We start from the raw sequence: 20,300 nt of genomic DNA on the forward strand, positions 1-20,300 counted from the left end.
TGTACACCCAGAGGTGTAATTGCTGGCTCACATGGTAATTCTGTTTAATTTTTGAGGATCACCGTACCATTTTCCACGGTGACTGCATTATTTTACAATCCCACCAGCAATGCACAGGGCTGCAGTTTCCCCACATCCATGCCAATGCTTGTTATTTTGTTGTTTACTGTTTTTATTAACAAGCATCCTGATATGTATGAAATGGTATCACACTGTGGTTTTGGTTTGCGTTTCCCTAATGATTAGTGATATTGAACATTTTTTTCATGTGCTTGTGGACCATGTATAGATCTTCTTTGGAGAAATGTCTGTTCACGTCCATTGTCTATTTTTTAATGAGGTTTTTTGTTGTTGTTGTTGTATTGTGGTAGTTCTTTATATATTCTGCATGTCAATCCCTTATGACATATATCATTAGCAAAGGAATACTCTCTAACTTGGCCTGAAAGAACTGAGAGAGCTTAGGAGAGAGTTGGCCTGGGATAGGGTATTGGGACCCACTCACTGACCTACCCACCGTCCATCCTTAATTCACTCTGCCGTACCCTGGTTCAGGGTGGTCTGGGAATACAAAGATGGAAAAGGTACAGTCACTGACTGTGGTGTGCTCATAGTCTAATGAGGGACACAGGCTTGTACCACTAACACTAACGTACAGTGTCCAAGCAATGCTGGAATAATTGGGCATATGCTGATGTTGTTGGAAAATCCACTAATTCTAGATAACAGTGGGTATCCCAAAAGACACTGTCAGTTCCAGGAGCAGGAGGCCAGTTCCGTCAGATGTAGAGAAGGACTTCTCAGGCTGAATGGTTAGATGAAGGGCTCAGGGAGATTGAAAGGAGGCTGACCTAGGTGAGGCTGGGCGAGTGGACAGGGACCTAGCCGGAAATCCAAGGAGGAAAACACCCAAAGAAAGACTTTCTAGAAACTCTTGAGGGCATAAGAAGATGTCCCAAGGGAAAATTCCTGTGGCCATCTCAGAAGATTGAGTGTTGCCCTATTCTGTCTGGTTCAAACTTTAGACATCTGAGCTGAAAAGGGGGCTTCATGAAGATCTGGAGCAGGGGAGAACAGAAATGGAAAGGATTTGGGTCATCTATTCTCAGAGGCAGAGGGCAGAATTCTCATCTGGTGTTCAATAGTCACAGAAGTAAATGGGTCCATGGACCAGAAATACTACAAGACCTTTACAAAATTCTGGAACCTTTTAATTACATTTATTTTGGGGTTTGGAGTGCATGCGTGTTACTGCTTCTTTGTATTTTCTTCAATACATGAAGCAAATGTTTAATGAACCCCTATTGTGTGCCTGACACTGTTCTGGGAGCCGCCTCCGTGAACAAGCCAAAGACCCTGCCTTGAGGGAGCTTCTTCCGAGACAGCCCACACAGTTGTGTCCCAGGCCACAGCCTGGCCTTGGAGTGGCTGTGGATATCAGAAAAACCTCCAGAATCGAGTACATGGGCACAACTTTACAGAGGACAGAAGAGCACATGGTGCCCCTGGGATGCAGCAGGGAGGAAGGGAGTCTGTCTAGACCTGGGGCTAGGGTAACCAAATGCACTAGTTGCCCAGGACTGTCCTGGTTTTAGCATTGAAAGCCCTGCATCCCAAGAAAACTCTCAGCCCCAACACACTGGGACAGTCGCCCTACCTGAGACTGAACAGCTGGAAAGCATGGTCAACTTCTCCATGAGGCACAGCAGGCAGAGTGCCAGAGGCGCACATGACTTTAGAGGTGCACAAAAATGTTTTAATTTCTTTAAAATCGTGAGAAAAAAATGAACATTTAGGTTGAGGAAAGTTTTAATATAGGATATTGATGTATTTGTCTTTATACCAATGCAATCATAGAATAAAATTTTCAGTGGGTTTTTTTTTTAATGGAGGAAGGGGCCCTTGGCCCCAAAGGCAAAAGTTCTTAGGACCCATGAAAGTCATAATGTGGCCTTGGCTGAAGGGTCTGTCAGGGATCAAGGTCCCATATTGGGTCCCCACTGACCAAGCTTTGGTCAAATGACTACTGAAGATGATAATGGACAAATTTGGACAAATGACTACTGAAGATAATGATGATGATGATGATGATGATGATAGTGATGATGATGATTTGGATGATGACATGCTACCTAACATTTATGGAGTGCTTACTGTGTCCTTACATTGTGCTAAGCACATTCAGGCCTGAGAGCTCATTTCATCTTCACAACAAATGTATAAACTGCATTTCACAAAGAAATCAGGCTAGGTGTGGTGGCTCATGCCTGTAATCCCAGCACTTTTGGAAGCCAAGGTGGGAGGATTGCTTGATTTTTACCTTCACATCAATCCTGTGAGGCAATAAAGGATTTTTATCCCAAATTTATAGATGAAGAAACTGAGGCATAGAGATTTTCTGACTTTCTCAAGATCACGTAGCTAGTAATAGGAGTCAGAAGCCAAACACACACTCGTGTTCATCCTGCAGGTATTTACTGAACCTCTGCTATATGTCAAGCTAGCACTGGGATCTGGGACGCCATAGAGGGCAAGACAGGCATGGGTGTTTCTCTCACAGAACTCAGTCTAAATGGAAATCCAAGGCTCACTGCACTGTAATTCCTAGGAGAAATTAAGACCTCAAGAACCATTGAAGGTTCTTGAGCAAGTATTTCCTATTTGCCTCATGCTCAGAGCCACCAGGCATAGAGAAGAAGTAGCAGTGAATGTAAGTCATCAAAGAGCTTTAGTCTAGTTGGGAAGAAGACCCGAGATGGATGGTCTACTTGGAGGTTAATATGAGTAGCCAAGCACAGTGGCTCACGCCTGTAATTCCAGCACTTTGGGAGGTCAAAGCAGGAGGATCACTTGAGGCCAGGAGTTTGAGACCAGCCTGGGCAATATAGTGAGAGCCCCATCTCTTAAAAAAAAAAAAAATAGAAATCTGAATCTTAGCGAGGTGGACTTGATCAAGTTTACAGAAGACCAAGGGCATGGCCAGCACAGGCCACTTGTGGCCCAGCATGCAAGGCAGCACGGCCTAATGGTGAAGAGTAACAGCATCTTTCTTGTTATTTAAGGGATTAAATGAGATCAGGACCTTGAACCCTTCAGGGCAGTGCCTGGCTACTGGCGATTTTTAACATTATAATGAGGCCCTGCCGGGCTTGAACCTAGGTCCCTGTAAGGGAGCTACTGTTCCCTGGTGTGACCCACTCTAGCTGAGCTGCTGACCCACTCTAGCTGAGCTGTGCAGAGACTGAAATGATCACCTCAAAGAGCAGGGGACCCTGTGCCTAGGCTCTGGGGCATGCTGGCAATGGGGGGAGTCTGCTGGAGTGGCCTGATCTGGGCTGCCTGAGGCTTTTTGTCCCAGATCGCACTGTACTTGCTCTGGTGCCACAGCACATGCACCTCTGTCTTCCCTTCTCAGGTCACCTGCAGACTCCCAAGGACAGGGTCAAACCCCATCTGCGTCATCTCCCAAGGTGCCTTTCACGATCCTCACCCATAGGCAGTTCATTCAGTTACTACTGGCAGACTGTTGACATTGACCATCTGCTCTACGTTTTTGTCTTTGGGGACATGAGTCTCTTTCCATTCTCAACCTCCACCCCCCACCTCTTTTTTCCCTCTGCTCTGTTAATACATCCTACCAGAGCTGCTCAAATTCCACAAGGAGCAGAAGCTCCATGCTAAAGCCCCTTCCCTGCTCTGCTGCAAATAACCTATTAGAGAACACAGTTCAGGAGTTCCCAACGCTTTTATTTTTGGGACAACGGACAGTGCCATAGAGGGACTTGTGGAAATCAACCCCTTCACTGCTGTGAGTAGGTCTGTGGAGTCCATTTCAGAACACAGGCCTTGGAAGACCTGGGAGGGGGCCCTGCAGTGAGGCCCCATAGGGATTCCTCTTTCTCATTTGGTTGACACCATCACAGAGGGACCAATGACTTTTTTTTTTTTTTTTTGAGACAGAGTCTCACTCTGTCACCCAGGCTGGGGTGCAGTGGCGTGATCTTGGCTCACTGCAACCTCTGCCTCCCAGGTTCAAGCGATTCTCCTGCCTCAGCCTCCCGAGTAGCTGGGATTATAAGCGCTTTCCACCATGCCCTGCTTATTTATTTATTTATTTATTTATTTATTTATTTATTTATTAGAAGAGGCAGGGTTTCATTATGTTGCCCAGGCTGGTCTTGAACTTCTGACCTCACCTTTGAATGTGGTTTGGACATTGAGCAGGGTATTCCAAATCCAGCCCAGATACATGGGTGTCTGCCCCTTGCCTGCAGAGGTTCCCATCTAGGGCAGGCCCAACAGAAGCACCAGGTGTTTGGGGTCTGGAAGGCAGCTGAAGATGGACATTTTCCTGTAGGAGGGGCCTAAGGCTTTCCTCCCTGACTTAAGCCTGGAGATGGCTTCCTTCCAAGGGCAAAAGAATTGCTGCTAACAGATTTGCTAAGAGCTGAGAAAGAGGAAATGTGGCAAAGGCTCATGGTGAATGGCTTCCGGGGTATTTTTTGTTTTGTTTTCTTGAGTCGTGTGTTAAGAATGCGTAGACTGGCTTGGGCTTGGCTAAGACAGAGTCTTGCTGACAATAGAGAAAAGTGGTGAGCAGTGAAAAAGTAAAGTCGTGACGGTTAGAAATGTTCTTCGTGCTTCTTTAGATTAATTATTCCTGCTGCCATTCAGCCATGCTAGCTAGCCTCCAAGAGGCCCCCATCTCCACACCCAATTCTCTGAAATAGAAGAGGAAGCAATGATGAAAAAAAAACACACCCTATCTTATGTGTAAAATCTTAGTCCTGCGAAGGGGCCCTTAGAGCTTCTCCAGTATCACTTCATGATTTCACAGATAAGGAAACTGAGGCCCTGAGAGGGGAAGTAACTCCCCAGAGGTCACAGGTCATTTGATGGTCTTGCATTTGTTCTCATCAGCCAGCTGCCAAGGGCTGAGCCATAGGGCTAAAGCCAAAGTCCAAAGCCTCATGTGTGTTCTTGGCATCAGACCCTCAGGGTGCAGCTGAGTGTGAGGTGCTTCTGGACCTAAGGGTCTGGGGTGGGCTCTGGCCTGAGACTCCCCAGGCTGTCTTGCCCTCCCCTGCCACCCAATCAACAGGTATTTATCTGACACCTACTTAAAGTTCGGCCCAGGTTTCAGCCAAGCGGGGTGCCAAAAAGCTTAGGCACCAAACTAATATCTATCTCCCTCCAGAGAGCATCTCAATGGGGAGATGGGATTAACATGTGAAACAATCATTAAACAATAATTTTATTTATTAAACAATAAAAGGCAGCATATAATTCGATGCCAACTGTAGCCATACAGGCTCTGAAATCACCTCTATAGGCTCTTGCAGTATGGATTTAACATTAGCCAGCAGCTGCAGAGATCTGTGACGATGGTAATTTGTACTTTTGCTGCAATGGGAATCTGAGGCTTTGAGGCCATGGGGCTGGTGTTTGGGAGTGAGTCACAGAACCAGGGAGTGAGCCTAGCCGTCTACCTGCATTCCTACCCCAGCCAGCTTTGTTGCCTCCTCATGGCAGAATGGAGGAAAGTAAGCAAAATCCACGGAAGTGCCCAAGCCTTTGTCTACTTGTGAAAAGTGTCCATGAAATGAGAGTGAAGTTACAAAGGCCCATTAACTGGTGGTGTGAGGAAATACACAGGAAACATAGGAAGTATGATTCAGGAGAAAGAAAGAGACCAGGACAAAACTGTGATTACCTTTCTCCATGTGGGAATCAAAATGCCAGGGATCTGGTATATTAAGAGAGAGGATGGAGAGATGGCTATAGACTGGAGAAACTGCATTGGGAAACTACACAGAGAAGACAAAACTAGGGCTAATAGTATTCTAGGCAGGGGACTCTGCACAAACAACAGTGTAGAGCCAACTGCTGCCCATGGCCAGGTTCCATAAATAAAGTTGGTTTTGTCTTTGAGACAGGGTCTTGCTCTGTCACCCAGGCTGGAGTGCAGTGGCACAATCATGGCTCACTGCAGCCTTGAACTCCTAGTAGGGGCTCAGGTCATTCTCTCACCTCAGCCTCCTGAGTAGCTGGGACTACAGGTGCACAGGTGCACTTCACCACGCCCAGCTAATTTTTGCATTTTTTTGTAGAGACAAGGTCTCACTATGTTGCCCAGATTGGTCTCGAACTCCTGGGCTCAAGCAATCATCCTGCCTTGGCCTCTCAAAGTGCTGGGATTATAGGTGTGAGCCACCAAGCCCAGTAAATAAAGTTTTACTGGAACCCAGTCACTCATCCAGCAGCCGCTTTTGTGCTACAATAGTAGAGTTGAATAGTGGCAACAGACTGCATGGCCTGCAAAACCTAATGTATTTACTGCCTGGCCCTTTACAGGAAAAGTTTGCCAACCACTGGTGCAGAGAAAGGAATGAAAAAACTCTATGGGCTTGTGGCCAGTCAGAAGAAGGACTCAAGGAAAATGAAAACTGAAATTGGCTCAGAGGGGTGGAGCTTTGTTTTCCTGGGATGATAGTCACCATACATGCCTTTGGATAGGTCTGGTGATTTTCAAAACACTTTTGTACCCATTATCTCATTTGATTTTTACCTTCATATAAATCCTGTGAGACAATAAGGGATTTTTATCCCAAATTTATAGATGGAGAAACTGAGGCTTAGCGATTATCTGACTTTCTCAAGATCACGTCGTTAGTCATGGGAGTTAGAAGCCAAACACACACTTGTGTTCATCCTGCAGGTACTGAACCTCTACTATAGGTCAAGCTGGCACTGGGATCTGGGACGCCATAGAGGGCAAGACAGGCGTGGGTGCTTCTCTCACAGAACTCAGTCTAAATGGAGATCCAAGGCTCACTGCACTGTAATTCCTAAGAGAAATTAAGACCTTTTTTGTCCACTGTAGGCAATAGTGGATCATGGAAGGTTCTTGAGCAAGTATTTCCTATTTGCCTCATGCTCAGAGCCACCAGGCACAGAGAACAAATTGAAGTATGATGTAAGTCATTAAAGAGCTTTAGTCTAGTTGGAAAGAAGACCTGAGACGGATGAGTCTACTTGGAGGTTAATGTAAGTAGCCAGGCGCAGTGGCTCACGCCTATAATCCTGCCACTTTGTGAGGCTGAAGTGAGAGTATTGCTTGAGGCCAGGAGTTTGAGACCAGCCTGGGCAACATAGCAAGGCACCTCATTTCTACAAAAAATAAAAAAATTAGCCAGCAGTGTGGCGCATGCTTGTAGTCCCAGCTACATGGGAGGCTGAGGCAGGAGGATCGCTTGAGCCTAGGAGGTCAAGGCTGCAGTGAGCTGTGATTGTACCAGTGCACTCTCGCCTGGGTGACAGAGCGAGACATCCCCCCCCAAAAAAAGTAAGTGTGTGTGTGTGTAAGTAGATGCACACTTAAGTGCCAAATAGTACAGTGTTGCCTTTAGACGTAGGTTAGCTTTAACCTCACTGTGGCTCACTTTCCTTGATGGTAAAATGAGCATCATAATAGTATTTTTTTGTGATACATTTGCTTTGATGAAGAAATGAGCTAATACATGCTAAGTGAGTAGAATAGTGCGTGGTACATATTAGCTGTAGTGAGTCATCATCATCATCGTCATCATCATTCAGGGCTGGAGTGATCAGGAAAGGCTTGACAAATGAAGCGACTTCTGATGGGCAGACAGGCGTGAGATGATTCAAATCGTGGGCCAGGAGGAGGAAAGACTGACAAATTTAAAAAGAGGGAGAGTGAAATTTTTAACAAAAATGAGGTTTGTGATTTTGGTTAAGAAAAAGTAGGCACGAATGTATATAATAGCTGCAGCACCGCGGGTGGGACACACGTCCTCCTCAGCCCACCCTCATCCTGGGGAACCCCCTCTCATTGCTGCAGCATTCCTGGGTGCCCCGTGCCCACCTGGGAATACCAGAAGTCATGTGACTCACTCAGAGCCTCTCATTAGGTCACTCCTACTCACCAAAATTAAGATTACTTATGTCATTGATTAGAATGCAGAAGTAGGGTTTTGGTGCTGTTGCTTTAGTGATAAAATAAAGAAAAACAGCTTAGGGAAATACTGCTCTGAGTTAGACCCCAGACGACAGGGGTATGGTCCTCCTTATTTTGTTAAGAATATTTAAATGGAAGCATTAGAGAATCACTCAGAGAGGTTGGGGGGGGTGTCGCTCTGAACCCCTAGCACCCAGCCTCTTTACTTGGCTGTTCCCCAATCACCTCCAGAGCTAAAAGAGGACATCGCCCTTTTCCACAGTGTAGGACAAGTGAGCACAAACCTATTTTTCACCAGTGCCCTGGACATGCCAAGTGCATTGGGAACAGCTCAGCCATCTGCCACCAATGCCAGCGGCTTAATCGGAGCAGATGAATTCCATGCCAGATGCACCGAGATGTGTGAGCCCCCCAGGAGAGACACCTCACATGCCAATGTCTATATTTGTTAAATCATAACAGAGTTCCCTATTCTGTCTCTGTCTTGGGCCACCCCAAGAGACAAAACTGTCTGCTTGGTTTCTCGCTTTGTACCCGTGGACAGATCCTTCACTTTGAAGGCTTAAGAATCTGGCAGGTGAATAGAAATCAGAGTCTTTGTCTCATCCTCTGACGATTGCTATAGTATCGATCTCGCTCACATGGCAGATAGTGCCTGTTAGGTAAACCTTTGGGGTGTTTGTGTGTTTCTTGGCACCAAGTGTTAATTCTGCAGCTGGATGAATACCCTTGAGGTCTGGAATTGTTGTGAGGGGTCTGTCTATTTCAGTTCTTTTCAAATGTTGCTGCGAATTAAAATCAACTGGGAGATTTTTAAAATTCTGATGATGCCCAGACTGCATCCCAGACCAATTAAATCAGAATCTCCAGGGATAAAGCCCAGGCAGCTAAGTTTCTAAAGATCCCCCAGATGATCACACTGTGCAGACAAATTTAAGAACGACTGGTCTAGATGATACGCCATCTCTTGGGTGGAAAAAGGATCCATGAGCCCTTGTGGCTGTGGCTGGCTGACCTACTTCAGGAGGTGATTCATTTGGTCCTTGGGTCACATCTTGTCTGCCAGATGTTTTTGTGGGCAGCAGCCATCCCAGACCTGGGTGCTGACATTCCATGGCTGTGACATTCGTAGTGCTGGCTACACACGGGGCTCCTGGCACTCCCAGACAGAGCTCCCCATCACCAACCAGAGGGCCAGGCCTCAGAATGGTGAGGTCTGGGCTGCCGTCTTTTGCGTCAGCTCTGGAAGGCAGAGGTGCCTGTGGCCACTTTCGTCACTTCCCCGCGTTTGTGGTGGGAAAGGGAGAGATAAATGGGTCTATCTGCTGAAGAAAAGGGGAACAGGAAGAAGAAACCCTAGACTAAGACAGCTTTGCTTCTCACTGTATTGAAAATCAAGCCTTTGAAAGCCACAGCACAGCTGCCTTTTCTTACAGGGAAATGGCTCTAGCTTGGTTGGAAACTATGAGAGGAGATCTTTCCGGAGCTTCTACAATTTTCTTTCCATCACTTAATTCTTTTTTATAGACAAGTATGAGAAAGCTATTACCTCCTGAGGAGCAACAGCCTACATGCATCAGAGAGAGAGTGAGTGTATAATGGTAACCAGACAACGGGATCTTTCCAATTGGAAGCTCCCAAAGGGAAGGCGAGATAGGGGTAGGGCCAGGGTCAGGCACATCTGGTCCCATAGACATGTGCTCAGCTGGCAAAGACTGAGGGTAGGGAGCTCTGGGAGCTACCCAAAGGAAGGGATGAGGAATGAGAGGTTTCATTGTGAGAGTCTCGGGTTAATGGACTGACAGTGAATGAAGAGAGTCTGTGAGGCTCACACTACTTGCTACTCACCTCTGGCAAGTGGAGATGGCCAGGGCTGCTTGCCCTTGGGTGGTGTGCAACAGCATCAGTGTTCAGTTCCAGAGACCTGGGAAGGCACGCGGGAGAAGGCTGGGCCCTGCATCCTGGTGGCTGCATCTCAACTCGAGTTAGAAGTCCTTCTTTCCCACCTTCACAGGTGACATGGTGCCTCTGGGGCCTGACCTTCTGCTTAGACTCATCTTAGATGAACATTTCACAGATCAGGGAACTTACAGGCTTTGGTTTAATAGCTGCTCATCCCAGCCCTGCAGCATGGAGTTTCAGTGATCATTATGGGTGTGGCAGGCCGGCCCCTTCAGCAAAAGATGCCATCCCATGGTGGCTACATGTGAATTGAGAAGAACATGGTCCTTAGATGGATTTGATTCCAGTTCCTACTTAGCCTCTTACTAGCAGTGAACCACAGGCATGTTTCTTAAACTGAGCCTCAGTTTTGTAATCCGTGAAATAAGAATGACCTATGTAGTATGTGAGAGAAGGTATGTGAAAGTACCCAGCACAGGCTGTTATTAATAGGTCAGGACCCATTGGGGAGAGTACAGCGGGAGCAGACAGGCCAGGGAACGATGCCATGATGGAAAGAGGATGTCAGAAGCTGGGCACAGTGGCTCACACCTGTAATGCCAGCACTTTGGGAGGGCAAGACGGGTGGATCACTTGAGGTCAGGAGTTCGACACCAGCCTGGCCAATATAGTGAAACCCCGTCTCTACTAAAAATACAAAAATTAGCTGGGCATGGTGGCATGCACCTATAATCCCAGCTACTTGGGAGGCTGAGGCAGGAGAATCGAACCTGGGAGGCAGAGGTTGCAGTGAGCCAAGATCGTGCCACTGCATTCCAGCCTGGGTGACAGAGAGAGACTCCATCTCGAAAAGAAGAGAAAAGAAGAGAAGAGAAAAGAAAAGGAAAGGAAAGGAAAGAAAAGAAAAGAAAAGAAAAGAAAAGAAAAGAAAAGAAAAGAAAAGAAAGCAAAGAAAAATAAAGCAAAGGGGAGGGGAGGGGAGGAAGGAAGGAAGGAAGGAAGGAAGGAAGGAAGGAAGGAAGGAAGGAAGTCAGCTGTGCTGAGGGGTTGGAGGTGAGAGGCTGGAGCCATGCCAGCTCCTCTTGGCAGCCAGAGCCTGACATTGTATTGGTTCTGTGGGATTGGAAAGTGGGAGAAGGAAGTGATGGCAGGTTGTTCAGGATGGCGTGCCTCCCACATGGCTTGCTGAAGGGAGGAGGGTAGGGCAAAGCTCAGTCACGGGTGCCCCGTTGTGTTCCACGGGGTGGTGGTGTGATGTCGCGGCAGCTGTGAAATTCCCCAGCGAAACCCAGACACCCACAGGACAGTGTCAGATGGTGTCAGAGTCATCCCTCTCTGGGCCTCAGTTTCCTCATTTGCCAAAGGAGATTCCTGATCCACCCCAAGTCTGCTACACTTCTAACATCAGGCAAATTCTGGGTGGGTTCTGACCAACCAGTTCCTGCACTCCCAGCCATTCAGGGACAGTGTGAAGATAAAATTGGGAGGTGGGTAACAGTGAACTTGAGAGAGATCCAGAGAACTGACTGAGAGACAGTGGCTTCAACACCAGAATTCACCCCTGTATTCTCTTTACAAGGTGAGGGCCATTGACCTCAATCTCCTCAATTTCATTCTTCACTTATCCTTCCCAGGGAGTGGGCGGAGGAGGGCATCTGGGAACATATGAGAAGAACGAACACATGGTCTCGCAGGAGGAACACAACGGGACAGACTTGGAATTTCTGTTTCGTTCTGTACATACTGACTGTAGGGTGTGAGGCAAGTTGCTAAACTTCTCTTAGTCTCAATAGTCTCACCTGTAAGATGGGATAATAAACAATCCTGCAGATTTCTGGTTTGTGAGAATCAAATGAGAGAATGTATGCCAAGTACTTGGCACAGAGGAGGTCTCGCTAAGTAAATTCTAGGTGTCCCTGTGCCCAGTAGCGGTTTATCTCCTCTGTTATGGTAGACAGCTACAGCCCTTCATCCCTGCCGGTTCACTCATTCATTTGACAAATATTTACTTCTTGCTATGTGAAAACCACTGTGGCAAGTGATGTGGGGCCTGAGCTGGTCTCCATATGTTCTTGCTCCTTGGGATCTAAGAGAATTCTTGTCTTTCCGATCAGCAGTATATACTGGCACCACGGGTAGATGCCTGTCCCTCCAGCTGTGTTGTTACTTCCTTGAGGAGACAGACCATGGCTTGTATTTCTTTGCATCTCCCATAGCATCAAAGAAGCATCTTTTCCATAGCAGCCCTCCATAAGCAAATGTGGCACTGCTCGTTCACCAGATTCATAGTCAATGCCTGAGTGCCAGACACTTTCACACTTATCTCAAGACAAGTCTGTGCAGTAGGTATTGTTCCCATTTCACAGAGGAGGAGACTGAGGCTTAGAGAAATGTGAGTTACTTCCCCAGGAGGGCTGGCTAGACACTGGCACAGCTGTGATTTGACCTCTCATTGTCTCACTCTGAGTCCGTGCAGTTAGTTCCACTCCGCATGGCTGGTGCTCACTTCTTGGTTAGAGAGGCTTTGGGGAGGGCGTGATTGTTCCCTTTCTCACCCTGAGAACCACTACTCATCCACTTCCACTTCTGTGTCTCTCCCAGAATGTCTGTAAACCTGTGGAGGAGACACAGCGCCCACCCACACTGCAGGAGATCAAGCAGAAGATTGACAGCTACAACACGCGAGAGAAGAACTGCCTGGGCATGAAGCTGGTAAGTGCCCGCCTGCCCTCAACCTGGTCCCTGCTCCACCACCCGCTTTGGGTTTGGCACCTCAGACCTCGCTCTAAATTCTGTGGCTACTAAATTCTGTGGCTACTCCCTGGCAGGTCCCTTCCTTTCCTCCGGCCTCCAGAGGCCTCAGGGGTCTGGAAGGCTGATAGCCAGAGCCCTCAGTGGCCTCCATGTGCTTTAGGGAAATAGATCTGACCCTTTCATTTTTTGCTTGTGACTTTGGGAAGCTCTTTTAACTTCTCTGAGCTTCAGTGTAAACTAAGTGATTAAATGATACAAATGACCAAGGGTCCGGTATTGCTTGGCCCCCAGGGATCCAGGACAATGGGACTTAGCTGCTCCCCTTCCTACCCCTTTGACTGTGAGAGAGGGACATACTCTCTCAGACAGAGGAGGGCACCCAACTTAGCACCCGGTTGGGAGAGGCTGTCTTCAATAGGGAGGGGAGAAGGTAGGAAAACACTGCCCCCTGCTGGTGGCTGGCATCAACTGGCTCTTTGGGGTTCAGCCAGATGAAGCACCAGAAAATCCAGTCACAAATGGACCTGGGATTAAGTCTTAAAGGCTGTTTCTTAGTAAAGAGATGCAGGAGGAAATCTAGTGTGCTCGTTCCCCAAGGCCCTCATTATAGAGCCTTCCTGCTTCCTGCCTGGTTCAGGGGTACAAACTAGAGTGGCTACCCCACACCCGCCTCTTACAATGGGGACTCACCAAAGGCAACTGGCTGCAGGAGGTTTGGGGGAGCTGGCCTGAGCCTCCTGGGAGGGAAAGCCACTGCAGTCCCACAGGTCCTCTCTGGTAGCTGGATCCTGAGGGTCTTCTCCCAGCCCACTATGGGGAAAGGGATCTCTGCTCCTTCCTCCAGCTCTCCCAGGTCAGCAGAGGCAGGAAAGAACTCAAGGAGACAGGCGGGTGGTGCTGGGGCAATGGTCCCGAGTGGCAGATATGATCATGCAAGATGGACCGCCCTGACCCCTTATGACATGCCCCCACTGGCAGAGTGAAGACGGCACCTACACGGGTTTCATCAAAGTGCATCTGAAACTCCGGCGGCCTGTGACGGTGCCTGCTGGGATCCGGCCCCAGTCCATCTATGATGCCATCAAGGAGGTGAACCTGGCAGCCACCACGGACAAGCGGACATCCTTCTACCTGCCCCTAGATGCCATCAAGCAGCTGCACATCAGCAGCACCACCACCGTCAGTGAGGTCATCCAGGGGCTGCTCAAGAAGTTCATGGTTGTGGACAATCCCCAGAAGTTTGCACTTTTTAAGCGGATACACAAGGACGGACAAGGTAGGAGAAAGAGTGCACCCAACCAGACCGTTCCCTTCCTACCTGTGTCCAAGCCCACCCACTAAAACTCCTGCCGGCCTTGGGTGGGAGCTGTGGGCTTCTCCTGAGCACCAGGGGTCCAGCTGCCCATGTGGTGTTCAGATCTGTGGAATCCGGGCAGGGAGGATAGAGCAGCGAGCTTGACAGGGCAGGTCACTGTGTCCCTGACTCTGCAGGTCACTTCAGGAAAACCGCACCCTGGGCTCCCATTTCCTGATCTGTGCAATGGGAGGGATCTGCCCCACCTTTCCTAATCTTTCAGGAGATGATGTGAATGGAATCATGCTTTAAACTCTGAGCAGACACCCAACATAAAAGGTTATTGCCCTGTTCATGACTGTCATGTTCATTTCATTAAAAGGCCCCTGTGTCTACTTCCGTTTGTATGTAACCCACCTCTGCGTTTCCAATCCTTTCCCCAAAGCCTGGGTCCCGCCCTTCTTTTCTGGGATGAGCTCCCAGCCCCCTCTCTTGGTTTGCAGTGCTCTTCCAGAAACTCTCCATTGCTGACCGCCCCCTCTACCTGCGCCTGCTTGCTGGGCCTGACACGGAAGTCCTCAGCTTTGTGCTAAAGGAGAATGAAACTGGAGAGGTGGAGGTAGGTCTGGACCCCTTGTGCAAACCCAGCCCTTAGGGCACCCTGGGTGGGTGCAGGTGGGCATTGTCCTAACTACCCCACATAGGTGGGAGCCACGCAGCAGGGGCAGGAAGATGACTGTTGAGAGATTGAGCAGGGGTGGGTGACGGCCCTGGGGGTCAGTGTTTCAGCCAGGACTCTGAGCACCCTGGGGTAGCATGTTAGGGCCTGTGTGTGGCAAGGCCTGTGGAAAGAAAGGATTTCACGTGCTTTATTTCTGAAAACTCAGGGAGGAGGGAGACCAAGAAACTCCCTGTGCTCAGGCACAGGCTGTTTTCGCTTCAAAATGGCCTGAGGCCTACGGAGCTCCATCTCTGGGCTCCACTGGGTATAGACGTTTTTGAGCCATTTGTCCTCCCTTTTCTTGAATACTGACCTCCATCCCCAAGGGGAGCTAACCAGTGTGCAGTCTTGTGGCTTAAACTGGGGTAAAACAAGGCCGGTGCCACCCATGGCCTGAGAATGACCAACAGGGGAAAGTCTCAGTGTTTGTCACACTGTGTTCAGTGGAGGCCTAGAGTTTTAAGGAGCAGTCTTGGGAGTCACTGTGGAGATTTAGGGATTACGGCAGCTAGGACTCTGTCCCTTCTCCCCATTTCAGCAAGGGCCGCTCTGCTCCCATCTGCTTTCTTTATTGGCATCTGTGCAGAATATGTTTGGAAAAAGTATTCCACGGACTGTATCTGAATGCTGCTGGCCCTGTGTAAAGCTCAGGTGCTTTGGAGTGTGGAGACCTGGGCTCCAGCTCCAGTTCTGCTGCAATAAGCTGTGTGATTGTGATTATACCACCTTCCCTGTGTGGACCCAGGTTTCTCACTTATCCACAGTGAGGACCAAACCAGGTAAACCTTAGCACTCTCTTGTGCTCAAAGAGCGTAGGAGTGTCAATTGTTGGCCCCACAGGACTTCTGCTCTCGGGTCAGCCTGACAGAAGTCCAACTTGCTTTCTGCCCTCAGAGGCCAGGTCCTTTAGGGGTAGGCCTAAGCCAATCAGGCTCTCATTATCTGCTCTGCCAGTCATGGGAGGTAGATACCCCAATTTCCCAGCAGATAACAGGCTGAGAAGGGTGGGAAGCTTTGCTCGAGGTCACACCACTGGGGAGAGGTGGAGTCAGGCCCAACCCTGGTCTTCCGAGTCCACGTTCCACTCCTCCACCTGCTTTCTGAGGGTCTGCATGTTGGGAGCCTGGGTGGTTCCAGCATCACTGTCAAGATCTCAGCTGCTACACAGAAACTTAAGATTATTGAGTTTCAGAATAAAAACATGGTTCACAGACTGGCAACTCTTGGTCATGAGATGCCAGCATTTGGAATTTTGCTGCTGCTGTGACAGGCATGCAAAGCCCAAGCTTCCCTGATTCAGTGTGTTCAGTAGCGAACTGTGTGTGAATCACAGATGTGAACGGGGAAGGAGAAGGCAGCAGGGCCCCTTGGGTCGTGTCAACTTCTAACCCGTCTCCTCTTGTTTTTTCCCACAAATCTCCCTCTCGCCTCACAGTGGGATGCCTTCTCCATCCCTGAACTTCAGAACTTCCTAACAATCCTGGAAAAAGAGGAGCAGGACAAAATCCAACAAGTGCAAAAGAAGTATGACAAGTTTAGGCAGAAACTGGAGGAGGCCTTAAGAGAATCCCAGGGCAAACCTGGGTAACCGGTCCTGCTTCCTCTCCTCCTGGTGCACTCAGATTTATTTGTATTATTAATTATTATTTTGCAACAGACACTTTTTCTCAGGACACCTCTGGCAGGTGCATTTGTGCCTGCCCAGCAGTTCCAGCTGTGGCAAAAGTCTCTTCCATGGACAAGTGTTTGCACGGGGGTTCAGCTGTGCCCGCCCCCGGGCTGTGCCCCACCACAGACTCTGCCAAGGATCAGAACTCATGTGAAACAAACAGCCGACGTCCTCTCTCGATCTGCAAGCCTTTCACCAACCAAATAGTTGCCTCTCTTGTCACCAAACTGGAACCTCACACCAGCCGGCAAAGGAAGGAAGAAAGGTTTTAGAGCTGTGTGTTCTTTCTCTGGCTTTGATTCTTTGAGTTCTCTTATTTGCCACCTACAGTACCTTTATTTATGAGTGAAAAGTTGTAGCACATTCCTTTTGCAGGTCTGAGCTAAGCCCCTGAAAGCAGGATAATGCTTATAAAAGGACTGTTCCCATGGCCCCAAGGTGCCTGTTGTTCACACTTAAGGGAAGTTTATAAAGCTACTGGCCCCAGATGCCCAGGGTAAGGAGCACCAAAGCTGAGGCTGCCTCAGAGATCTCCAGAGAAGCTGCAGCCTGCCCTGACCCTGGCTCTGGCCCTGGCCCACATTGCACATGGAAACCCAAAGGCATATATCTGCGTATGTGTGGTACTTAGTCACATCTTTGTCAACAAACTGTTTGTTTTTAAGTTACAAATTTGAATTTAATGTTGTCATCATCCTCATGTGTTTCCCCAAAGGGAAGCCAGCCATTGACCATTTAAAAAGTCTCCTGCTAAGTATGGAAATCAGACAGTAACAGAAAGCCAAAAAGAGATGCAGAGAAACGTGTCCAAGCTGTCTTCAGCCTTCCCCAGCTAGAGAGCAGAGGAGGGCCTGGGCTGCTTGGGTTCCCCATCGGCCTCCAGCACTGCCTCCCTCCTCCCACTGGGACTCTGGGATCTCCAGGTGCTGCCCAAGGAGTTGCCTTGATTACAGAGAGGGGAGCCTCCAATTCGGCCAACTTGGAGTCCTTTCTGTTTTGAAGCATGGGCCAGCCCCAGCACTGCGCTCAGAGAGCCAGTGGGCCTGGCCTCCCCGTCGACCTCAGTGCCTTTTTGTTTTCAGAGAGAAACAGAAGCAGGGCAAGTTTGCCCGAAGCTCTGCTGCTGGCTCCTCCTGCCAGGAAGTGGACAATGGTGGCGGTGTGGGAGACAAGGCCAGGAGAGCCCGCATTCAGTATGGGTTGAGGGTCACAGACCTCCCTCCCATCTGGGTGCCTGAGTTTTGACTCCAATCAGTGATACCAGACCACATTGACAGGGAGGATCAGATTCCTGACTCTACATTTGCACTGGCTTCTTGTTTAGGCTGAATCCTAAAATAAATTAGTCAAACAATTCCAACAAGTAGCCAGGACTGCAGAGACACTCCAACGCAGAGGGAGAAGGACTTGTAATTTTCAAAGCAGGGCTGGTTTTCCAATCCAGCCTCTGAGAAACCATTTCTTTGCTATCCTCTGCCTTCCCAAGTCCCTCTTGGGTTGGTTCAAGCCCAAGCTTGTTCGTGTAGCTTCAGAAGTTCCCTGCCTGACCCAGGCTGAGTCCATACTGCCCCTGATCCCAGAAGGAATGCTGACCCCTCGTCGTATAAACTGTGCATAGTCTCCAGAGCTGCAAAGGCAACACGAGCTCGCAACTCTAAGATTTTTGTAAACCACAAAAACCCTGGTTAGCCATCTCATGCTCAGCCTTATCACTTCCCTCCCTTTAAAAACTCTCTCCCTGCTGTATATTAAAGGGAGCAGGTAGAGAGTCATTTTCCTTCGTCCTGCATGTCTCTAACATTAATAGAAGGCATGGCTCCTGCTGCAACCGCTGTGAATGCTGCTGAGAACCTCCCTCTATGGGGATGGCTATTTTATTTTTGAGAAGGAAAAAAAAAAAAGTCACGTTTATATACACATAAAGGCATATAGCTATATATAAAGAGATAAGGGTGTTTATGAAATGAGAAAATTATTGGACAATTCAGACTTTACTAAAGCACAGTTAGACCCAGCCTATGCTGAGGTCTAAACCTCTGAAAAAAGTATAGTATCGAGTACCCCTTCCCTCCCAGAGGTGGGAGTAACTGCTGGTAGTGCCTTCTCTGGTTGTGTTGCTCAGCGTGTAAGTGTTTGTTTCCAGGATATTTTCTTTTTAAATGTCTTTCTTATATGGGTTCTAAAAAAAGTAATAAAAGCCTGTTGCAAAAATGACTCATGTTAGAAATGTCTCCCTTGAACTTCAGCATCTTACAGACATTGGGAGTGGGGGAGAGAGGGTGAGAACGGACATGATCACATGCTTCCTGGTGGAGTCAGATTTTCTTTTGCCAGTGAGCAGAGGAATGAAGGCTATTGTTCAAATAATTTGGAGAAAATTGTCCAAATGCGTAGGCGAGAGGGCGCTGCCTGGGTGACCAGCTGTTCCATCTCCGGGGAGCAGGAGAGTCAAGGAGCCTGATTGCAGGCGGAGATGCTGATGTTTGGGAAAGAGGAGGGCCTCCTGGAGCTAAGGGTGATTTGACACCAGGACAGGCTACTGAGCTGAGCCACCATTCTTCTACATCTAGAATTATTTTAAAATAAGGTCGAAACGAATAGATCTTTAAAAGTTTAAGATCACTTCACCTGGAGGAAGGGGGCTAGATGAAATGACCAAAACAGTCCTTTCACTTGAGTTATCTGACTTTCATCAAAGGAACATCTCAGTAATCATGGAAATAACCACACTAAAGTTATTACAAAGAAATTCTTGCCTGCCTTCCAGTATTGATCACATAGAATGCAATAAATAGGGCCCAAAGAATGAATGAATATCCAACAAGCATCCTTAAAATTGCCCAAGAATGGGGCACATCTGTAACATTTCTGTTCACCTAGACCTCCACGAAACGTATCTTTCAATGATTTTGCCAAAGTCTAAAAATGAAGCAGTATCTGCTTTTCACTGAAACTCATATGGTTATGGCATGGGTTAATAAATTCAAAGTTGTATGTTTGACATTGATACAGATTATCTGACTTAGCACATAGGAAAAAGAACCTGTTACAGAGTCTGACTCTACTCTGCCTTTGAACATGTCCCTATGCTGTTCACAGGGGGAGAGGGAAGATGACTCAGTGCAAATGTGTCACCGTTACTGGAAAAACACTCAATGCACAGGTCTGGACAGCACTGGGTCATGGCAGAACTGTAGGTCAAACCACAATCAAGGGTAGATGTTCATTTTAGACCCAGCCCTACCACTTACTGGCTTTGTGTCTTCAGCAGAGATCAACAAGGCAGGACATGACCTTTCTTAGCCTCCACTCTCTCTCTCCAAGATCGTGCAAAACAAATTAAGTTTGTGAAAGAACTTTGCACAGTGCTATATTTTACTTGTATTCACGTAAGGACCATAGTTCATTACTACTACACAGATCATAATCCCTCAATCAGACTCTGGCAGGCCAAAGGCTTTAACAGGATCCTGTTTAGGCTCAATTTCTGGAAATCCCTTTCCTAGTTCCATATGCTCATGCCGGTAGAGATAGGATTAGTGAAATTAAGGAGTTTACTTATGAGTATAAAGGCCTATTCCGGGCCTGATAACAGACAGTAGGAGGCGTCACACACACATTTTCAAACCCATTCCTTTTTTCCTTTTCAAGCCTCAAATGGGCAATTTGTGGATACTGTGGATATTTTTAAGCCTTCTTAATTGGAGAAAAACCGAGAAGAGAAAGAAACAAGTAAACTGAAGTGCAACTGTCTCTTAATGGTAAAACCCAAGAACTCAAGGAATTTAGCCCAGTTCTCCCTCCTATTGTACAAGCAGAGATCCGGTCAGAGAAATGATTCCATAAACTGAGCAGGGACCAGCGCAGTGGTTCTATACCTTTCTGGCCTCAAGTGATCCCTCTGGGAATTTGACAAGAGCATGGTCCGTCTCTCAGGAAAATGATCGTACAAAATCTGTGCACCATTTCAGGGAGTTCATGG

The 20,300-nt window shown here is 48.0% G+C and overlaps 1 protein-coding gene across 3 annotated transcripts in view; it reads left to right on the plus strand.

Moving 5' to 3' along the window:
* RASSF5 (Ras association (RalGDS/AF-6) domain family member 5) overlaps positions 1-18,532 on the plus strand; it is an 88,298-nt gene extending 69,766 nt beyond the window's left edge. For 2 of the 3 annotated variants that reach the window (XM_012001072.1, XM_012001088.1), the window contains 4 exons: positions 12,482-12,592; positions 13,613-13,910; positions 14,432-14,547; positions 16,085-18,532. In XM_012001072.1, the coding sequence (XP_011856462.1) occupies positions 12,482-12,592; positions 13,613-13,910; positions 14,432-14,547; positions 16,085-16,237 (678 nt within the window). In that variant the 3' untranslated portion in view covers positions 16,238-18,532. The remainder of the gene's footprint in view (positions 1-12,481; positions 12,593-13,612; positions 13,911-14,431; positions 14,548-16,084) is intronic. The other variant, XM_012001079.1, reaches the window with a different exon arrangement.
* The last annotated feature ends 1,768 nt before the right edge of the window (positions 18,533-20,300 follow it).

Source organism: Mandrillus leucophaeus, unplaced genomic scaffold (assembly GCF_000951045.1).
Source record: "Mandrillus leucophaeus isolate KB7577 unplaced genomic scaffold, Mleu.le_1.0 Scaffold1174, whole genome shotgun sequence".
Classification (NCBI taxonomy): domain Eukaryota; kingdom Metazoa; phylum Chordata; class Mammalia; order Primates; family Cercopithecidae; genus Mandrillus; species Mandrillus leucophaeus.